Source organism: Zingiber officinale, chromosome 9A (genome assembly GCF_018446385.1).
Source record: "Zingiber officinale cultivar Zhangliang chromosome 9A, Zo_v1.1, whole genome shotgun sequence".
Lineage (NCBI taxonomy): Eukaryota > Viridiplantae > Streptophyta > Magnoliopsida > Zingiberales > Zingiberaceae > Zingiber > Zingiber officinale.
In genome coordinates this window covers 23,664,502-23,687,278 of record NC_056002.1, presented here as the reverse complement: position 1 = coordinate 23,687,278, position 22,777 = coordinate 23,664,502, and the positions used below count along the sequence as shown (strand labels likewise).

The 22,777-nt window shown below is 42.9% G+C and overlaps 1 protein-coding gene across 1 annotated transcript; it reads right to left on the bottom strand.

Annotated features, from left to right (window-relative positions):
- Window positions 1–2,909: 2,909 nt before the first annotated feature.
- LOC122021958 (ethylene-responsive transcription factor ABR1-like) lies at window positions 2,910–3,805 on the bottom strand. The gene has a single exon (XM_042580146.1). It carries the CDS (start codon window positions 3,778–3,780, stop codon window positions 2,938–2,940), a length of 843 nt encoding a protein of 280 aa, XP_042436080.1. The 5' UTR covers window positions 3,781–3,805; the 3' UTR covers window positions 2,910–2,937.
- Window positions 3,806–22,777: the final 18,972 nt, after the last annotated feature.

Genomic DNA, 22,777 nt, shown 5'->3' with positions numbered 1-22,777 from the left:
AGAGTTGTCACAGGCTCCGAATCAAATAAATCAAAGTGTTAGCAATTGCTTGTTTTTACTTAACTTATATTCCGTTGCATTTGACTCGATCGTGTTTTAAACGAACATGAAAGCCACGAGCACTATTCCCTCCCCCCCTCTCCCTCCCTAGTGCAACAATCCTATAGAGCCCTGTAAGTTCGACCGGCTCTTGGGTCGACTAATTATATGTTAAGAGTTACCTTGCACTTGAAGAGTAGGAAGCTAAGTCTCTTACGTCTGTCCGGCTCTGGGGTCTACCGATTGTATGCTAAGAGACTTATGCTTGAAAAGTGAAAAGCTAAACCTCAAAGTGAATGATCTACTTGGTGATACACACCTTGACTGCCTCTTTGATGTTAACTACCATCTTACCTTAATTTTAATTGTTACATCATTTTAACTATCAGATTCATCTTATTCTTGGGACCACTCGCAACAAGATGTATCATAGGCCATTAAAAAGCTTTAGTTAAAAAATATTGGTGGTCGTAAAGAGCTTTTATTTTATGTAAAAGCCTTTGATATCCTAAATAATTTAAAATTTGGAGTTAATAATCCAATAATACTACTTAGTATGAATTAGGACGATAAAGTACTTTTTTTAAGGTCGATCCGTTATTTTAACCACCTTTTTTTTATTAATCCTATAAATATTTAAAGAGGAAAATAAATATAGATATATAAATATTAGGTGTATGAAATAAATCTTAGGTTGATTATTTCTAAAAGACGACCTTTAACTATTATATTAGGGATATCATACGTCGTCTATTATCGTCTGTGTCATGTCCTGTCCTGAGGCACGATAAAGTACTTTTATGCGAAGGCATTTCAAAGCCATTTTAAATGACTTGAAATCTATAAATAGGAACAGAAGAATAATATAAAGTGGAACAATGTTCATTAATTTCACATCTAGAAATTACAGAATCTTTAAATATTTTTTAAAAAGAAAAACGCTTGATGAAAAAAATATATATCAAAGTTTGGCAAGCAAAAGTCAATCTGGATTCGAGCATATTAATTAAAAAATTAAATATGTTTTTTAATATATTATAAAATAATTCTATTATTATTATTATTTGACTACTCCACCTTGCCTCAAGGTCAGACAAAAAAAAACAAAAAACAAAGATGTTCAACCCCAGGATGCACTCGACCATTGAGTCTGATAGATTCCATTTGGAAATCTAACTCGGCTTGATCGGCACCTCCCAATATGTCCTCCCATTGCCTTTATGATTGGAGATCCTGATCGTAGGATAATATATGAATTGTTCTTGGATCATTTGGAATCGGAATAGAATTGGTGGGATCGATAAATTCAGTATGATTCTACATTAAGATAATTTTATATGTTTTTTATTAAAACGTCCTTAAACTTGAACCATCTCGTGATCCTTTTTAGCTCAGAGGTCCAAACCTTAAAAATCCAATTCTACCGATTCAATTCTACTTATTTGATCCGGATTCCAAAATCAATTTGGTACAGGATTGCAATCTTACCAATTATGCTAGCTATCAATCCCACTTTCCTCATCCTTCGTGGGCCCACTTATCATCACGCTTTGTATGGGCTTCGAAGTTGACTTAGTGCATGATAAACTTTCTAACGAAACCAAGTCCTACACGGCGTGGCCTGGATCGGTAGACTATGACGAGGGAAGGCCACGAGCAAACCGCAACGGGATATGGCGTGCAAGCTTCAATCAGCCCCATCCTTAGATACGTCCCTCCTCTACGATGCACTTCCATATCTATGGACCACATCTCTATAGCTCTTTTCTTCTCTTTTAAAAAACAGGTAATTAGGAGCTCTTCGCTTCTCTTAAAATTTTTTTTAAAAAATAATTAGTTTCTAAGTATTTAGACAATGAATTTTAATTTTAATAAATTAACGAATAAAAACATTTTATAGAACTGAACTGATAAACTTAATCGGCTGAATACACGATACCACTAAATATTAAAAAAATTTGCAATTAGGAAGTGAAATTTTAGATGCATAAAGATTAAAGTTTGATATTTATTTATTTAATAAAATTGGAAGATGCTGTTTATACGCTGAAGGGCAAAAGAGGAAGTAGCAATCTAGTCCTTTCCGGATAAGACCGTACATTTTAAAAGGAAATTAATTATATTTTAATAGGGGATAAATTAGGATGACTTATCGGTTAATGGGAGTCTCTAATCACAATTTGAACAATGCAAACAATCCCCATTATTTTTCATATTTTTTAAGGCTAAAAAACTTAAAAATAAATATAATTTTTCTTAAATTCAGTATTTTAAATTAAAATAGAATATATTTTTCATTAAAATTGTCTCTCGGATTTTTTTTTAAGTACAAAATTTAAAAATAAAAATAATTTTTATTAAATTCAACACTTTAAATTAGAATATATATTATCCATCAAATTGAGTATGATTTTTTTTTCAACTTAATATAAGAAATTATATTTATTTTTTTACTTTTTGTACCTACAAAATAGGAGGAGCGTATAGATAAATTGATGTCTATTTTATCGGATTAAAGAGTGAAAATAATTTTTTTTCCCAAATAAGAACACACGAAAATCCAAAATAAGATTTGTATGAGTCTAGAATCGGACTCCATCGCTACTGCGACCGTATCAATGAAATCATCAAACTGTAGGTGACCTCTAGACTTCGACACCTCCTATTGCATATTTATTTAACTCGGAGCAAGTCATAATACTCACCTGTAATAAACAACTGAAAATTAATTGTAAATCGTATTGCGGAATATGAATCTCCCTTCAATTAAATAAATAAATAAATAATTTTTGAAGAATCCGTATCCAGAAGAAGAAGATGGGCATGACATCCACGTAACGATCGGATTCATTCCAGTTCCCAATTGCCGGAGATTGAATAAATTCCACACCTCGTGCTCTATTTCTTAACTGTATCGTTGAAGGGAGCAACGTCAGCGGCCGAGGTAGAAGGAGCCGCGGAGTGCGTCGCTGCCGTGCTCAGGTGTTCTCCTTCTCCCTCGAGAAGCCTCAAGTACTCCAAGTATTCTCTCATGCCATCGTCGACGGCTGCGGCACCGTCGGGGTACGGGTCCAGGAGGGCAGCTAGAGAGGCGAAATCCGTCGGCGCGGGGGCTTGCGTCGACGCGGCAGGGGAAGGCTGCCTGAGCTGAGCCTCCTCGGGGAAATTGAGCTTGGCTCTGTTTCCGCGGAAGCGGAGCGCGGCCTCGTCGTAGGCCCGGGCGGCGCCCTCGGCTGTGTCGAAGGTGCCGAGCCAGACGCGGGCGGCCTTGCGCGGATCGCGTATCTCCGCCGCCCATTTCCCCCACGGACGCTGCCGGACTCCCCTGTATTTTCTTCTCCCTCCTTGCTCTGCTCCGGAGGCGGTGGAGGTGGAACCGATTCCCCCCGACTCTGCTGCGCTGGCATGCTCTGTTCCGCCAATCGACGACGACGGCTCCGCAAAGCTGAAGTGGAACCTCGGAGATTCCTCGCTGATTGCCGAGAAGCCCTCCCTAGTCCTCTTCTGCCCGCCGAGACGAGCGCGATCTCCGGCGATCACGCGCGCAAGGACTTTCACCATCTCCGACCTCTCCTTCTCCAAGAACGACGAAGTCAGCAACGAGGATACCACCGGCGCCGGCGAAGCAAACACTGGGTATTCTCCGCCGCCGCCGCCGCCGCCGCCGCCGCCGCCTTCAGGGTGCCTGAAATTGGCGCCGGCGGCGTTATCCGGCGGAAGCTTAGCCACCTTGATGCACATGCAAGGTTTCACCAATCTCGTTCGCTCACAAGCCGTGAAAGAATTCCACTATCGATGCTTACGAACGGAGGCTCAATGGAATTTATAGACTCTGCTAAGGCTGACGCTCGCTAATGCACGCTTTTGAAGATGCCCCCAAAGCTTTACTCCTCGACAAAAATGCCCTCATCTTATTATGCGTTTTAAGAATTTAGAATTATCCTTGAAACATTTTCTCCTTCTGGTAACGTTAACGAAAAATTACTTTTTGATGAGTCAACGTCTCAACGAGGTGTTCTGATGGCAGATGGGAGTGCAGGTGTTAGACTTTTTGAAAAAAATGATCAAACTTTAGAGGACGGAGGGTGTTTTTTGAAAACTCTTTTTTGTTCTTCCTCGCTGTACAACAAACCTGCCCAATCAATAGGAAAGGTATTCGTTCGTACCCGACAAAACATGCCTTTTTTAGATGCTCGAAGGGGCGGTTTGACCCAGAAGAGCGGCGTTCAGACGGGAATTGACCGCCGTCGGCGGTGTCGGGTAGGCGGCGGGTACCGACAGTAACCTCAAAATCTTAAATCGTTGAATTTCGAAAACAAATTTTATTATTATTATTATTCTTATTATTATTATTGGTTGACTTCATTATCTCACACAACTTGCTCAGTTGATTTACTTAGCCCACATGATTTGACTTTACTGGCTAAGTTGACATTATTATTTTCTCAACATTTTTGACCTAAATCAATAAGTCAAACTCATCCATCAGATTATATTAACTGATTTGTTTGGCTCATAAATATTCTAAAATTATTATTATTATCATAAGAAATTTATATTTAAAATGAAAGCCTCTAGGAATTCAAAATTTAGATATAGAAATATTTTATCAACTTAAAATGTAATAAGCCAAAGTTGACATTTTCTCATCAGAGAACGCGTACGATACAAATACCGCACAGTACGAGGAAACCATACTGAGACCTGACAAAGTTGACTTAATTTTTAAATTTTAACTGTGACGTATTATAAAAAAATTAATAAAAAATAAATTTAAGAATGTTAAACATTTGGGTAAACTTTTACGAGCATTTTTCAATTTTTATTTATTTTATCATCGATAGTGATACGATTGGTAATGGAGGGGTCCAAGAGGAAAGGGTGAGAAGGGTCAAGACCATATGACGGTCAAAAGTCAGGAAGACGTGGTGGTCAATAGTCAAGCTGACTCAGCAGTCAAAAGGCTAGCATATGGAATAAGCAGAGGTCGGGCAAACTTGTTGTTCAAGCAGGCGAAGTCGTTGAAAGTGGCAGGCAGAATCGGGCAGAGGCAGGTCGGGATCGGTCAAGCGGGGCAGGGGCAGCCTGATCGGCAGGCCTATGGTCGAGAGACAGGCCACAACTCAGAGGTCGAAAGTGTCAGAGCTGCGCAGAGACGGCTCGGTTTGCAGGCCTGCGGTTCGAAGGCACGGAAGCGCAAGTCACAAATCATAGATCGGCAGCGTCAGAGCTGTGCAAAGACAGCCAGATCTACGGGCTTACGGGCGAGGGCCAGCAAGTACTTATGGGTCAGGAGCGGCAGAGCTGGGTAGTGGTAGCCCGACTTACAGGCCTGCGATTCGAAAATCCGGAAGTGCAAGTCACGACTCACAGGTCGAAAGCAGCAAAGCTGGTCGGAGTCAGCCCGATTGGCAGGTAACGCTTAGAGGCGGGATCTGGTCGAGGGTGCGAGGTAGATGCAGACCGCGATAAATAGGATGAGCCAAGCTGTGCAGGAGTTGAAGCATCACAATTGTCCGTCAAGGGTAATCATTACACACCAGGGAGATGTGCGAAGGCGGAGGTTCCTAAGCGAAAAGATGCCCTCATAACCAATGACAGCCTGACAGATGTCCTTCACTACAAGACAAAACCCCTGTGTAAAGGCGGAGGTTCCTAAACAAGAAGATGCCTCCATGACCAATAGCAGCGCGACAGGTGTCGGAGATATACGACAAAGCCCAGCGTCTAACGTTTTCTGACAGGATGGCAGGTTCTGGAAGCAAGGCGGGTGCATAAAATGGAGGAGATTCCTCGTACGCGGGTACACGCACTCTCGTCATTTTTTCCTTTCACAACTTTTCATTTCGGGAGCTCTCTGTTTTCTTCTGGGGAAAAAGGACCTGACTTGAGCGTCGGAGGGCCTGATCCGGGGACTTTTTCCCTGGGTTCTGGTCTCTAACGTGGGAGGGGGAGATTGTCTGAGTGTGCGCAGGGTCCTGCAGCAGCATCAACCACCCGTGGGAGCCGGATCACCTACGACTTTCCGTCAACAACCAGGCCACCGCGGCCAGCCTCCGTCTGACTCAGCCTTCGGACGAGATCAAATTTGGCGCCGTCTGTGGGAAACACAATAGCCTGATCCGAAGCATGAAGATGGAGGACTCTGGCCGAAGTTCCAGCAGGAGGATTAATGTCACCATGACTGCGGGGGAGTACGAGCTCTTCAAGGAGGTCAGGAAGCAAGCCGCCTCTGAAAAACAAGGAACGGTTTCACGACCTCGCCTGACGCCCGAAGTGTCTAAAGAACCGGCTCCTGCCTCCGATAGGGGCTCAAAGAGGAAGCAGCAAGAAGAACTCCCTCGTGCTTCATTCCGAGAGCCTCGCCGCAACTATCATCAGCCTGGACCGCCCGAGCATAGTCCGAAGAAAGAAGAGCCGCAGGCATCGGTGGCAGAAAGCTCTCTGCATCCACCCCGAGATGCAGGAAAGGGAAAAGCTATAGCCTCTGCCATAGATCTGCCTGAAGATCCGGACGACAAGGTACCTTTCTCGGCTCAAATCCTGAGGGAAAGCCTGCCTAGGGGTTACCGAGCCCCGAACATTGGAGAATACGATGGGAGCAAGGACCCGGAAGAGCACCCACGGAAGTTCAAGAATGCGGCTATCTTGTATCAATACAGCGATGCTGTCAAATGTCGAGTATTCCTACACAACCTGTCCGGGTCGGCGCAGAAGTGGTTCGATGGGTTGCCCCCATAGTCCATCAATCGCTTCATGAATTTCAAAACGGCCTTCCTACGCCGTTTCGCCAGTAGCCGTAAGTATCAAAAAACCGACCACTGTCTTTTTGCTCTCAAGCAGGATTCGACCGAGCCCTTGCGAAGCTACATCAACCGGTTCAGTCAGGTGGCCAATGACGTCCCTTCCGCCACCTCAGAAATATTGATGAGCGCCTTCTCCCACGGATTGCGAGAAGGGGAGTTCTTTAGGGACCTCATCAAGAACCCCGCCCGGAGTTTTGACGATATGGTGGAGAAAGCTTCTACTACATCAAGGTGGAGGAAGCTCAGGCCGCCAAGCGGAAGGCTGAAAAGACGGCGACTCCTGGCAACCGACCTGAAAGGAGGGCACCACAGCCAGCTCAGCCCTTCCAGCGCGTTCAACCCAGGCCTGCCCCTCAGCCCGCTCAGGGAGTCAGACCAACTCCGCGAGTTGCTGCTAAACACGTGTTGGTTGCTACTCGGAAAACCTATAGGTTCCACTGTACAAAAATTTTGTACAAAGGTCTGAACCTTTTCCTAGCTACCATGTGTTCTTTTAAATTAAATTTTGGATCGCCTGCGGAACTTAACACGTTTGATCCAAAACTTAATCTATTTGTTCTTTTAGGTTTTGACTTGGATCTCTTGCGGAACTTAACACGTTCGACCCAAGTCTCCTTAAGTTATTAATTCCATTAAATATTAATTTCCATAAAAGGTTCCCAGTACTGACGTGGCGAGGCACATGACCTTCTTGGATATGGGAGCAACCACCACCGACTAGACAAAACCTTTAATAGAAAGCTAATATTTAATTTCCTAAAATAACTTTAGGTTAACCAAAGAGAACAATCAAATCACAAGGAAAAGAAAGAAAACAAAAGAACACAACATCGAAAAACATATTCGAAATACTAGATCGTAAGCCTCTTGTATTTGGTATTATTTCCATAAATAACTAGCATGATGCGGAAATAAAAATTACTAGTTATACCTTGTAGAAAAACCTCTTGATCTTCTACCGTATTCCTCTTCTAACCTCGGACGTTGTGTGGGCAACGATCTTCCGAGACGAGAAACCACCAATCACCTTCTTCTCCTCCTAGCTAGGTTCGGCCAACAAAGAGGATGCTTCACCAAGGAAGAAAATCAAAATACTAACCAAGCTCCAAGAGATGCTAGCTTTCTCTCCTTCTTCTTCTTCTTCTCCGAGTAGTATCCGACCACCACAAGAGCTCCAATGGAAGAGTAGGGTTCGGCCACCACAAGAGGAAGAGAGGGAGAGGTTGGCCGGCCACACCAAGGAACAAAAGAGGGAGAGAAATAATAGATGTTGTGTCTCATGAACGCACCCCTACCCCTTCTTTTATATTCCTTGGCTTAGGCAAATTAAGAAATTTATTTACAATAAAATTTCCTTAATTTCCTTGACATGATTTATTTGAGAAAAATAAAATAAAATTTCCCAAATAAACTCTAATGGCCGGCCACATCAAGAGGAAGCAAATTGGACAAGTTTCAATCAACAATTAAAACTTTCCTTATTTGTTTCCGGAAATTTTAAAAATAAAATTTCTCTTTAAAAATCTCTTCATGGTTAATAAAAGGAAATTTCTATAATTTTAATTTTATTAACATGTGAATAATTTTAAAGAGAAAAATAAAACATCTCTCCAATCTACAAATAAGGAAAGAGATCTAATCTCTTTCTTTAATCTTTTGTAGATCTTTTACAAGAGAGATATTTTAATTTTAATTCTCTTTAAATTATATCTTCCACATAATAATAAAAATTAAAATTAAATTTCTTTTTTAATTTAATTTGGCCGGCCCTACTAGCTTGGGTTCAAGCTAGGGTCGGCCACCCAATTTTATACCTAGGCCTTGTTTCCAAGCTAGCTTGGCCGACCCCTATTGGGTGGGTATATAAGGTGGGTATAGGTGGGTATAGAACTCTATAAATAAGAGGCTACGATAGGGACCGAGAGGAGAAATTGGTTTTGGTCTCCCGATAAAATTAAGCATCCCGTGTTCGCCCCGAACACACAACTTAATTTTATCAATGATAATTCATTCCACTAGAGAACTATCATTGAACTACCGCACCAATCCCAAATTACATTTTTGGGCTCCTTCTTATTATGAGTGTGTTAGTCTTCCTGTGTTTAAGATATCGAATGTCCACTAATTAAGTGAGTTACTGACAACTCATTTAATTAATATCTAAGTCCAAGAGTAGTACCACTCAACCTTATCGTCATGTCGGACTAAGTCCACCTGCAGGGTTTAACATGACAATCCTTATGAGCTCCTCTTGAGGACATTATCAACCTAGTATCTTTAGGACACAGTTTCCTTCTATAATTAACAACACACACTATAAGTGATATCATTTCCTAATTTATCGGGCTTGTTGATTTATCGAACAAAATCTCACCCATTGATAAATTAAAGAAATTAATATCAAATATATGTGCTTGTTATTATATTAGGATTAAGAGCACACACTTCCATAATAACCGAGGTATTTGTTTCTTTATAAAGTCAGTATAAAAGAAACGACCTCAAATGGTCCTACTCAATACACTCTGAGTGTACTAGTGTAATTATACAGTAAAGATAAACTGACACCTAATTACACTACGACCTTCTAATGGTTTGTTCCTTTCCATTTTGGTTATGAGCTACTGTTTATAATTTATAAGGTACTGATAATATCATCTTCTGTATGTGACACCACATACTATATTATCTACAATATAAATTAATTGAACAACTACAACTAAATGTAGAAAATTTGACCAAATGTGATTCTTTATTCATAATGAATGTTTACAAAGCTTAGGCTTTCAGTATACACTCTAACAATCTCCCACTTATACTAATGACTAAGTCGCCATATCTTCTACCATACATCTGATTCCCATTCCTCCACATGCCGATCGAAAGCTTTCAGGAAGGGCCTTAGTGAAAGGATCGCCAGGTTTTCCGATGCAATCTTGGCGATGACAACTTCTCCTCGCTTCACGATATCTCGTATCAGGTGGTACTTGCGCTCTATATGTTTACTTGCCTTATGAGCTCGTGGTTCCTTCGAGTTTGCAACTGCACCGCTATTATCACAATAAATTGTGATGATTTTGGGCAAACCAGGAATCACATCTAAGTCCATTAGAAAGTTCCTGAGCCATACTGCTTCTTTAGCTGCCTCAGAGGCTGCTACATACTCAGCTTCCATGGTTGAGTCCGAAACGCATTTCTGCTTAACACTCCTCCATGAAATGGCTCCACCTCCTAAAGTAAACACATAGCCTGATGTAGACTTACTGTTATCCCTATCTGATTGGAAATCTGAATCCGTGTAACCCACAGGGAGCAAATCGTCTGCTTGGTAAACTAGCATATAATCTCTAGTCCTTCTCAGGTACTTCAATATATGCTTTACCGCAGTCCAATGTGTTGGTGCGGTTAGCACTAATGATTTAACCCAGGTTTTGATGAATGACAAATCAGGTTAAGTTAGTCTGTTGTTGTCTAACACTCTGATCGAGTGTGCAGGAGAAGTCCAGCTAGGTCGACGGGCTGACCGGATGTCTGGCACGAAGTCCAGCTAGGTCGACGGGCTGACCGGATAGCTGGCGAGAAGTCCAAGCGGGTCGACGGGCTGACCGGACGCTTGGCGAGAAGTCCAGCTAGGTCGACGGGCTGACCGGATAGCTGGCGAGAAGTCCAAGCGGGTCGACGGGCTGACCGGACGCTTGGCAAGAAGTCCAGACGGCCGACGGGCCGACCGGACGTCCGCGTGTAAGTGAGGTAAGTCATCAAGGGAGTGTGAGGACGCGTTGCCCGGAAGGGACATTAGCGCCGATCCGCTTAGATCTATTTCGGATATCTAAGTCGAGATCGTGACTAGATTCGGTCTGAAAGACGGAATCTAAGTCATACTCTTGTTGTTAATTTTATTACTTAGCGTATCTATAAAATGTGCTTACAATGCATCTTTGCAGGTTTTATTTTGCCTCGGACTAACACCGCTTTTGCGGTAGGAATAAGGAGGGTCCGCACCCGGATGGTTCCAGGCGCTGAAGTCCGGGCGCCGAAGGGATCCAGCGCCCGAGGCAAGTTTTATCCCCAGCGACGCTGACACTTGGAGCATGCTGGTTGGGAGTGTTACATCACATTCCGTGCGCCGGAAGGGATCCAGCGCCGAGCAAGATATAAAAGAAGCCCTGTGCGGAGCTTCAAGACATCTGCTCGAGAACTCGAGTTCAATCACTCGCTACTCAAGGCCCAACGACGTTCACAAAGCTCCGACGACTCACTCCGGTCTTCTGTTAATTCATTATTTGTCGGTATAGCTTTGTTTTTCTTTCATTAGCAATATTTGTACGTAAATTGTAATTATCCGAATTGCTAGTGAATTGCCCAACGAAAGTACTCAAGGAGTACGGGCCTTCGAGTAGGAGTCGTCACAGGCTCCGAACGAAGTAAAAATCAACCGTGTTCATCTCTTTACTTCCTTACTTTTCCGCTGCGTTTTAACTCGAGATTTTCGAATCGATATTCACCCCCCCCTCTATCGAATCTAACGGTCCTACACAATGTCCTTGTCCAGGGTTACTCTGATATCTGCTGACCATGCCCACGGCAAAACAAATATCAGGTCTCGTACATAGCATTGCATACATTAGGCTTCCTACAGCCGAAGCATAAGGAACTGCTTTCATGTCCTCTATCTCTTTCGACGTCTTTGGAGACATCTCTTTAGATAGAGCTATCCCATGTCTAAAAGGTAAGAAACCTTTCTTGGAATCCTGCATGCTAAAACGAGCAAGGATTGTATCTATATATGAAGCTTGGGACAGACACAACATTCTTTTCTTACGATCCCTTATAACTTTGATCCCAAGAATGTGTGCACAATCTCCTAAGTCCTTCATATCAAATTGTTTGGACAACCATACCCTTACGTCTGATAATACCTTGACATTGTTGCCAATTAACAAAATATCATCTACGTATAGTACAAGAAATACCACCACGTTTCCGTTACACTTCTTATATACACAAGACTCATCCAGACTTTGAATAAATCCATATGACTGGATTACTTCATTAAACCGGATGTTCCAAGACCTTGAAGCTTGCTTCAGTCCATAAATGGACCGATTGAGCTTGCACACTAGATGCTCTTTGCCTTTTTCAATGAACTCTTCTGGTTGCTTCATATGGATGTTCTCTTCAAGACTTCCATTAAGGAAAGCTGTCTTGACATCCATTTGCCAAATCTCATAATCCATATGAGCAGCAATGGATAAGAGTATCCGGATAGACTTAAGCATGGCTACCGGTGAAAAGGTTTCCTCATAATCGATTCCCTCTTTCTGAGTGTACCCTTTTGCAACAAGCCTAGCTTTGAAGGTTTCTACCTTCCCGTCTGTCCCTCTTTTCCTTTTGTAGATCCACTTACATCCAACGGCTTTTACACCATCAGGTGGTTCTACAAGCTCCCAGACCTTATTAGAGTACATAGACTCTATTTCATAATTCATCGCCTTTTGCCAAGATGCTGCATCTGTATCTTGGAGTGCTTCATCATATGTCCGGGGATCAGGTTCATGTTTACCTGGGATCAAATCCGAAGACTCTCCCAAAAACATGAATCTTTCAGGTTGTCTCACAACCCTCCCACTACGACGAGACACTGTTTGTGGTTGTGTATCATGTGTGACACGTGTTGCAGTCTCTTGTGGTACTTCATCTTGTACTGTTGGTACTAAAGTAGACGTGTCCTCTCTTAGTTCTTCTAAAACAACTTTACTACTGGGCTTGTGATCCATTATATAGTCTTCTTCTAAAAACTGGGCATTGGTGCTAACAATGACCTTCTGGTCTTTAGGACTATAAAATAAACCACCTTTCGTTCCTTTGGGATATCCTACAAACACGCGAACTTCTGTACGAGACTCTAACTTATCAGCATCTGGTTTCAGCACATGTGCTGGACTACCCCAAATCCGAATATGTCTTAGATTGGGTTTTCGCCCATTCCACAATTCTATGGGAGTAGAAGAAACTGATTTAGAAGGTACTAAGTTCAGAACGTATACTGCTGTTTCCAGAGCATATCCCCAAAATAAATTTGGTAATTCTGAATAACTCATCACCGATCTAACCATCTCCATAAGAGTCATATTCCTTCGTTCTGCTACACCATTCTGTTGGGGTGTTCTAGGTGCAGACAATTGGGATTGAATCCCAACCTCTGATAAGTAATTCCTAAACTCTCCTAAGAGGTATTCGCCACCACGATCAGATCATAGTGTCTTGATACTTTTACCTAATCGTTTCTCCACATCAGCCTTGTATTCTTTGAACTTGTCAAAGCACTCGGAGCATTAGGTAAATGTATCCATATCTTGAATAATCGTCTATGAAAGAGACAAAATATTCAAAACCTCCTCTTGCCTGGACAAACATAGGACCACACAAATCAGAGTGAACCAACTCTAACACTTCTTTGGCTCTATACCCTTTGGCCTTGAACGGCCTCTTGGTCATTTTACCTTCTAAGCAAGATTCACAAGTTGGAAAATTTTCCAACTCTAATGAACTCAAAAGTCCATCGGCTATAAGCCTCTGAATCCTACTTAAATTAATATGACCAAGTCTTAGATGCCAAAGATATGCTTGGTTCATTTCTGAAGGTTCTTTTCTCTTATTAGAATTAGAAGATGAGTTATAAATTTCCATGTTTTGCTTTGTGGAAGAAATTGGATTTAAAATATACAAATTGCCAACTAATGCACCGGAACATATAATCACTTTATTTCTTTTAATAACTACATCATTCTCGAAAGAAACCGAATATCCATCTATAAAGTTTAGAAACCGAAATTAAATTCTTTCTAAAACGGGTACATAAAGACAATTTCTTAAAATCAAATTTCTATTTCTACTAAAAGACAAGTAGACGTCTCCCATCGCAACAACCGCCACCTTAGTAGCATTGCCCATGTAGACGGTAATCTCCCTTTCAGATAGTCGGGTTTCCTGGAACCCCGCAAGGAATTGCAGACATGATCAGTGGCTCCGTATCTACACACGGTGATGGTAGATAACACCGCTAAACATGTTTCAACAACCGAGCATGAGATATACCTTTGTTTTGGTTCCTACGAGACACCGCCTTCCAATGTCTCGCCGTCATAGATGAAGCACTTTCCTTGACTTCTTCACTCCGACTTTAAATCCCGTGACTAAATTTATTCACTTTCTTCCTGAGCCGACTTGTTTCTTCTTCTTCTTTCCTTTCGGTTTAGAAGTAGAACCATTTTCAAAGAAAGTGAATTTGAGAATTGTGACGAAATAATCCTTCAGCGCTTGAAGTTGTAGTTCCCCTAATGAATAAATCCTTTTATTCATATTATAGTTCAAAGGAACTGTCAAAACTTAGGTAGCGTTTGGAGGATCATATCGATCCGGTTTCCCATCAATTTCTCCTCCAAGGATCTCTATTCGGATAAGCCATCATCTTTAGGATATGATCCTACAGAGTACCCTCTTGCATGGTGGTCTCATTATCTTTCTCATAGCTTCTTGTCTAGAAGCCCTATCCCGATGACCAAAGAGCTCCTTGAGATTGTTCATAATATCATAAGTCGTTGGTAAATCTTGATGTCGATGTTGCAATACATTTGACATTGAAGCCAAATGTAACACCGCGCCATCTCATCGCCTTTACCCATCTCTTATGATATTCAATCTCCTCTGGGTAGATTCACCGATGGGTGCATCAGGACAAGGTTCAACAAGATAAATTTATAGCTTCAGCAATGTAACAATGTCCAGGTTCCTTTTCCAATCTATGTAATTAGGTCCAGTAAGTCTATTTTGTTGAAGTATGATGGACAGTGGGTTGAAAATCATCCTAAGAATCACAAATAACTTTTGGTCAGAACTCTAAATTTAGAATAATATTGATTCCTCAAACAATACTATTTTAAATTAACCAACACCTCATCACACCGTGAATTTTGTATGCCACGTTAGCGTGGATGTATACAAATTCAACATTTGTAAAAGGAGGGTTTTAACCCATTAATTTTATTGTCTTGTCAACCTAACTTTTTGACAAATAAAATTAATAGTTGGTATTATTTGGTCACACAAATAATAATAGTGACTCCGTTGGGGAGGATACTATTAGATGTGTCTAAGTGTATACCATTACTTGACACTAAGTCCATTAATAAGATTATGCCCCTTCCGTTGGGGAATATCACACGCTCTTAATTAATTTCCTATAGTCATCCAAAAATGGAAGTCTGTTCTAGTGATCCACAAACAAGCTCATCCGTTATGGAGGAAGGCACTCAGAGCCAACGCGCAAACTTGTTTGCATCACTTACAAACTAGTAATGGAGACCATGGGATTTATTTAAAAATCCCTCTCCCACTTAGTTATTTATAAATGAGGAATTTTAACTATGCTAGCCTACTAAACTAACATGCACACACAGCACAATATAAAAGCAATAAATAGAAAATTTAATTTTCAACTATTATGGCTTTTATCTCTTAATTGTCCTCCGTGTGTTGTCATCCCAAGCTGCTGCCATATTTGGCCGCCACCGGGTCTAGCTGTCGCATCTTGCTCCTAGTTCCGCTGCGCCTCGGTCCTTAGAAGGTTCCACGCTTTGTAAGATTCGATCCATGACATAAATAGAATTTTACATTTTGATCCTATATTCCATAAAAGGAATGTACATGTATCTAGATCAAAAATAAAATCCTAATAAAACTAAATACGACTCCTGGTATTTTAATACAATCATGCACACACATATAAATTGCCCTTGACATGTCCAAGGGTCCAATCACACACATAATTAACTAAAAGCCATAATAGTTGGATCCTGCATCCACAAAGTTAGCACATCCTACTATTATCCTGCTTAAATTATGTATGACATGTGCATAATTAAACTAAATACCAAATACACAGAGGCAAAACCCTAGCTCTGATACCAATTGTTGGTTGCTACTCGGAAAACCTAGAGGTTCCACTGTACAAAAATTTTGTACAAAGGTCTGAACCTTTTCCTAGCTACCATGTGTTCTTTTAAATTAAATTTTGGATCGCCTGCGGAACTTAACACGTTTGATCCAAAACTTAATCTATTTGTTCTTTTAGGTTTTGACTTGGATCTCCTGCGGAACTTAACACGTTCGACCCAAGTCTCCTTAAGTTATTAATTCCATTAAATATTAATTTCCATAAAAGGTTCCAAGATCGACGTGGCGAGGCACATGGCCTTCTTGGATATGGGAGCAACCACCACCGACTAGACAAAACCTTTAATAGAAAGCTAATATTTAATTTCCTAAAATAACTTTAGGTTAACCAAAGAGAACAATCAAATCACAAGGAAAAGAAAGAAAACAAAAGAACACAACATCGAAAAACATATTCGAAATACTAGAACGTAAGCCTCTTGTATTTGGTATTATTTCCATAAATAACTAGCATGATGCGGAAATAAAAATTACTAGTTATACCTTGTAGAAAAACCTCTTGATCTTCTACCGTATTCCTCTTCTAACCTCGGACGTTGTGTGGGCAACGATCTTCCGAGACGAGAAACCACCAATCACCTTCTTCTCCTCCTAGCTAGGTTCGGCCAACAAAGAGGATGCTTCACCAAGGAAGAAAATCAAAATACTAACCAAGCTCCAAGAGATGCTAGCTTTCTCTCCTTCTTCTTCTTCTTCTCCGAGTAGTATCCGGCCACCACAAGAGCTCCAATGGAAGAGTAGGGTTCGGCCACCACAAGAGGAAGAGAGGGAGAGGTTGGCCGGGCACACCAAGGAACAAAAGAGGGAGAGAAATAATAGATGTTGTGTCTCATGAAGGCACCCCTACCCCTTCTTTTATATTCCTTGGCTTAGGCAAATTAGGAAATTTATTTACAATAAAATTTCCTTAATTTCCTTGACATGATTTATTTGAGAAAAATAAAATAAAATTTCCCAAATAAACTCTAATGGTCGGCCACATCAAGAGGAAGCAAATTGGACAAGTTTCAATCAACAATTAAAACTTTCCTTATTTGTTTTCAGAAATTTTAAAAAAAAAATTTCTCTTTAAAAATCTCTTCATGGTTAATAAAAGGAAATTTCTATAATTTTAATTTTATTAACATGTGAATAATTTTAAAGAGAAAAATAAAACATCTCTCCAATCTACAAATAAGGAAAGAGATCTAATCTCTTTCTTTAATCTTTTGTAGATCTTTTACAAGAGAGATATTTTAATTTTAATTCTCTTTAAATTATATCTTCCACATAATAATAAAAATTAAAATTAAATTTCTTTTTTATTTTAATTTGGCCGGCCCTACTAGCTTGGGTTCAAGCTAGGGCCGGCCACCCAATTTTATACCTAGGCCGGCCCTAGCTTGTTCCCAAGCTAGCTTGGCCGACCCCTATTGGGTGGGTATATAAGGTGGGTATAGGTGGGTATAGAACTCTATAAATAAGAGGCTACGATAGGGACCAAGAGGAGAAATTGGTTTTGGTCTCCCGATAAAATTAAGCATCCCGTGTTCGCCCCGAACACACAACTTAATTTTATCAATGATAATTCATTCCACTAGAGAACTATCATTGAACTACCGCACCAATCCCAAATTACATTTTTGGGCTCCTTCTTATTATGAGTGTGTTAGTCTCCCTGTGTTTAAGATATCGAATGTCCACTAATTAAGTGAGTTACTGACAACTCATTTAATTAATATCTAAGTCCAAGAGTAGTACCACTCAACCTTATCGTCATGTCGGACTAAGTCCACCTGCAGGGTTTAACATGACAATCCTTATGAGCTCCTCTTGAGGACATTATCAACCTAGTATCTTTAGGACACAGTTTCCTTCTATAATCAACAACACACACTATAAGTGATATCATTTCCCAATTTATCGGGCTTGTTGATTTATCGAACTAAATCTCACCCATTGATAAATTAAAGAAATTAATATCAAATATATGTGCTTGTTATTATATTAGGATTAAGAGCACACACTTCCATAATAACCGAGGTCTTTGTTTCTTTATAAAGTCAGTATAAAAGAAACGACCTCAAATGGTCCTACTCAATACACTCTGAGTGTACTAGTGTAATTATACAGTAAAGATAAACTGACACCTAATTACACTACGACCTTCTAATGGTTTGTTCCTTTCCATTTTGGTTGTCAGCTACTGTTTATAATTTATAAGGTACTGATAATATCATCTTCTGTATGTGACACCACATACTATATTATCTACAATATAAATTAATTGAACAACTACAACTAAATGTAGAAAATTTGACCAAATGTGATTCTTTATTCATAATGAATGTTTACAAAGCTTAGGCTTTCAGTATACACTCTAACAACACGCACCCACACCTGGACCAAGGGGAGCACCATATTGCACCTACCATCGGTCCAGGACGCACGATCTCAACAACTGCTTCCAATTCGCTCGTGATTCCAGGCGAGCTGCCGAGCAGGGTCTGCCCCCCCTCGGAGTTAGCGCCGCAAATACAAAGGATGGAGGAGGAACGGGCCGCGGCTGGACGTGCTCGTCAGGCCCGAACAGACCTAGCTGGCCCATCTAACCAAGCTGGCCTGGGGGAAGACCGAAGAGATGCCGGAGAGCTGGAGAACCGGGGCAACGCTGTTGTGCGAGAGATTGGCATGATTTCAGGAGGGCCCACTGACGGGGACTTAGGCCAAGCCCGTAAGTCACATGGGTGGCGATTGTATGTGGGAGCTGTGGGGTGCAGTCATGAGCAGGCGTCTGGCCCTGTCATTAGCTTTGGGCCACAAGATTTGGAGGGTCTGGAACTGCCCCACGACGACGCTCTCATAATCAAGGTTGTTATCGCTAACAGCCGAGTGGCTCGGGTCTTTGTGGATACCGGGAGCTCGGTCAACATTTTATTCAGAGCTGCGTTCGAGGAAATACAGATTGACGCCGCTGAGCTCCAACCCGTAACCACTTCTTTGTACGGGTTCACAGGCAACGAAGTCAAGCCCATGGGTCAGATCAAGCTGGCCATTTCCATGGGCACTGAGCCACTGGTGCGCACGCGAAGGAGTACCTTTATAGTGGTGGATTCGCCTTCCTCTTACAACGTCATCCTGGGAAGGCCAGCTCTGCATGAGTTCCGGGCTGCCGTCTCCACCTTTCACCAAAAGATCAAGTTCTCGGTCGGCGAGCAGGTCGGGGAAGTCAAGGGAGAGCAGAGGGTGTCCCGCAGCTGCTACATTGACATGGTCCGTGTGGAGGCGCGCAAGAGCCGGAGGACGCAGGATGGGGGAGTACACGCTATCCAAGAGGAGCCTCTGCCTATTGCCGAGGAGCCTATCCCTTGGGAAGAAATTCGACTGCATGCGGAAAGAGTAGAGAGCGTCACTCGCATTGCCAGTGACCTACCACCGGAGCTTAAGTTGGAGCTGATACAGTGTCTGATCCGCAATAGGGGCGTTTTTGCTTGGTCACCGGAAGAGCTGCCAGGGGTCAAACCAGAAGTAGCTGAGCACAAGCTGCATATTATACCCGAGGCCAAGCCAGTCAAGCAGAAGAAGAGAAATTTCTCTGCTGACCAGAATAAGATCATAGTGGATCAGCTCGGGAAGGCAGGACATGTTCGAGAGGTGCAATTCCCGTCTGGCTTTCTAACGTTGTATTGGTGAAGAAGCCCAACAACAAGTGGAGGGTGTGTATAGACTTTGCAACCTCAACAGAGCCACCCCCAAGGATGTTATCCTCTCCCGCGGATCGATCGGTGGTGGATTCAACTCGGGCTGTGAGAGGATATGCATGATGGACGCTTATCAAGGATATCATCAGATACCCTTGGCTAGGAGGATCGGGAGAAAGTCGCTTCATGACTGACGGTACTTTTTGCTATACGGTCATGCCATTCGGGCTCAGGAGCTGGGCTACCTACCAAAGGATGATGGACAAAGTCTTTCGAGTCGATCGGTGGAACGTAGAGGTCTATGTTGATGACATCCGATCAAGTCCTCTCAAGCGCCTAATAAAAGACGTCAAGAAACCCGGGACTCGAGGCAATATAGGTAAAGTCAATCCCGAAATGTCTGTCGGGGCCAAAGGAGGAAGTTTCGGCTACCGGTGACCGAACGAGGGATGAAGCCAACTCGAGAAGGTTCAAGCAGCTGAACATGCGAGATCCTCGAACTCAAGGAAACGCAGGGGTTGGTCGGATATGATGTATCTCGATTCATCTCCAGATCTGCGGATCGAGTCGCGCCCTTCTTCAAAGGGCTCAGGAAAGCGGCAAAGTTTCAGTGGACGGAAGAATGCACACAGGCCTTTGAGGAGCTAAAGCAATACCTGGAGTCCTTGCCATCACTGTTCAAGCCTGTTGTGGGAGAGCCCCTTTGGGTCTACTTGTCAGCCACCCCCGAGGCCGTGGGAGCCGTGCTAGTGAAAGAGCAGGACAATGTACAACGGCCAGTGTATTTTTTCAGTCATCTATTGAAGGGGCCTGAGTCTCGGTACACAGCCCTGGAAAAGTTGGTTTACGGACTTGTTCTCATGGCTCGGCGCCTCCGACCATATTTCTTGGCGCATCCCATCACTGTCCTGACAAACAGTACAATGGGTCGAGCTCTCACCAAGGTGGAGGTAGCGGGTCGGCTTATCAAATGGGCGACCGAGCTAGGGGAATATGATATACAGTATCAGCCCCGAACCGCGATCAAAGCACAGGCTCTGGCGGATTTCTTGACAGAAGTTTATCAAGCAGACCCGGAGGAGGTCTGGAAAATTTATGTAGACGGATCAGCTACCCAGCGGGGAAGTGGTGTAGGTGCACTTCTAATATCTCCGCAGGGAGACATTATGCAACTGGCTGTACGGCTAAATTTCAGAGCTACCAACAATGAGGCAGAGTATGAAGCCCTATTAGCAGGTTTGCAAGTAGCTCGGCATGTGGGGGCAAGCAGAGTCGTAATATACTCGGATTCGCAGCTAGTAACTCAGCAGGTGGCCGGACATTTTGAGGCAAACAACGAAAAGATGCAAGTTTACAAGGAAGCCTATGAGAAGATGAGGAAAGATTTTAAAGAAGTCACAGTCACCAAGATTCTCAGGTCTGAAAATGAAAGAGCAGATGAACTAGCTAAAGTGGCCAACTCCCTGACTACTTGGGTACTTGACAGATCTATATCGCAGACCTTCCTCATAGCTCAGATCGACCTGCAGAATAACTTGGGAGAAGTAATTGATTGGAGGGCGCCCATAATGAATTTCCTCCAGCAGGGAATTGTACCCGCCAACTTAGAAGAGGCACGTATGCTCCGGAGACAGGCCCATTCTTATATTATGATTGGAGATCAACTGTACAAAAGGTCTTTCTCCAGACCTCTACTCAAATGCTTGAATATGGGAGAAGCGGATCAGGCCTTGTGGGAGATACATTTGGGATGCTGTGACAACCACGCAGGTGGAAGGACGCTGGCCCGGAAGGTGCTATTGGCCGGGTATTTCTGGCCTACCCTGCAGAAGGACGCACAGAAGCTGGTGAATACCTGTTTGTCGTGCTAGAAGTATCAGAATCTGACGCACCGACCCACAGAGCTGCTGAGGACTTCTATAGTGTCTTGCCCATTTGACCAATGGGGTATGGATATCGTGGGACCTTTCCCGATGGCTACAGGGCAAAGACGTTTCTTGCTGGTGGCAGTAGATTACTTCTCCAAGTGGGTGGAAGTGGAAGCTCTGGTCAAAATCACTGAAGATGCGGTGATCCAGTTCTTATGGAAGAACATCTTTTGCAGATTCGGCTTGCCTCACAAACTGGTGTCGGACAATGGCAGACAATTTCAAGGACGCAAAATACAAAATTGGTGCAAGGGGTTCGGCATAACTCAGGCCTTTACTTCGGTGGCGCATCCTCAGAGCAACGGTCAGACAGAGGTGGTCAATCGGGAAATAGTGCGAGGGCTCAAGGTCAAGCTGGATCACACGGGAAGTAGTTGGGTGGACGAGCTGCCGAGCATTTTGTGGGCCTATCGTACGACACCCCGAGAAAGTACAGGTCTGACACCTTTCCATTTAGTATATGGTAATGAAGCAGTGGTACCTCTAGAGGTCGGGCTACCGTCCGTGAGAAGAATGATGTATGATGACGGGAATGCAGAGCGACGGCTGGCTGAGCTAGATTTCATCAGCGAAATCCGTGAACAAACAGCTGCCAGGTTGGAGGCCTATAGACAAAGAATGAGGCAAAACTATAATAGAAGGGTGATCCCCCGATTCTTCGGAGAAGGAGACCTCGTCTGGAAGCAGATGAAGCCCTTAGGGGAAGTGACGAAGTTGGCTCCTCGATGGGACGAACCATACAAAGTTATCAAGAAATTGGCATCGGGGGCCTATTACTTGCAGGACGCTCAAGGAAGGAAGCTGGATCGACCTTGGAGTGCTAACTACCTACAGCCCTATCGAGTTTGAGGGGGCTGACTCTGTTGACGTAGGTCGGGTCAGGCGAGGGGCATGGAGACAGTAGGATAGTTAAGTAAACATGCGAAAAGACATGAGTACATGTAACAATTTCTCAGTTTAAGTGGCTGGTACAGATCATTTGAAAGGAGCAAAAATTTCATCCGGAAAGCCTTGAATGATTTGGTCGTGATTCAAAAATTCTGCGGAGGGGACGGACCTCAAGAAGCCCTGTGCGTGCAGTTGTCTGATAACTCCAGCCGCCGTGTATGGCACGGACGCAGCAAAGCGTGCCCCAGCCTGGGATAAAAATTCAGGAGAGCTCAGATAGGACCTTCGACTTCGCAGGCAACGATCAGCCTCTCCTTCTTGATAGACCGACAGAGCGGTGGATACTCCCGTCAAAGCCGCCCGAGACTGGGATAGTTCCGCCCTGAGGGCCTCCAGCTCAGCCCCTTGAGTCTCCAACTGT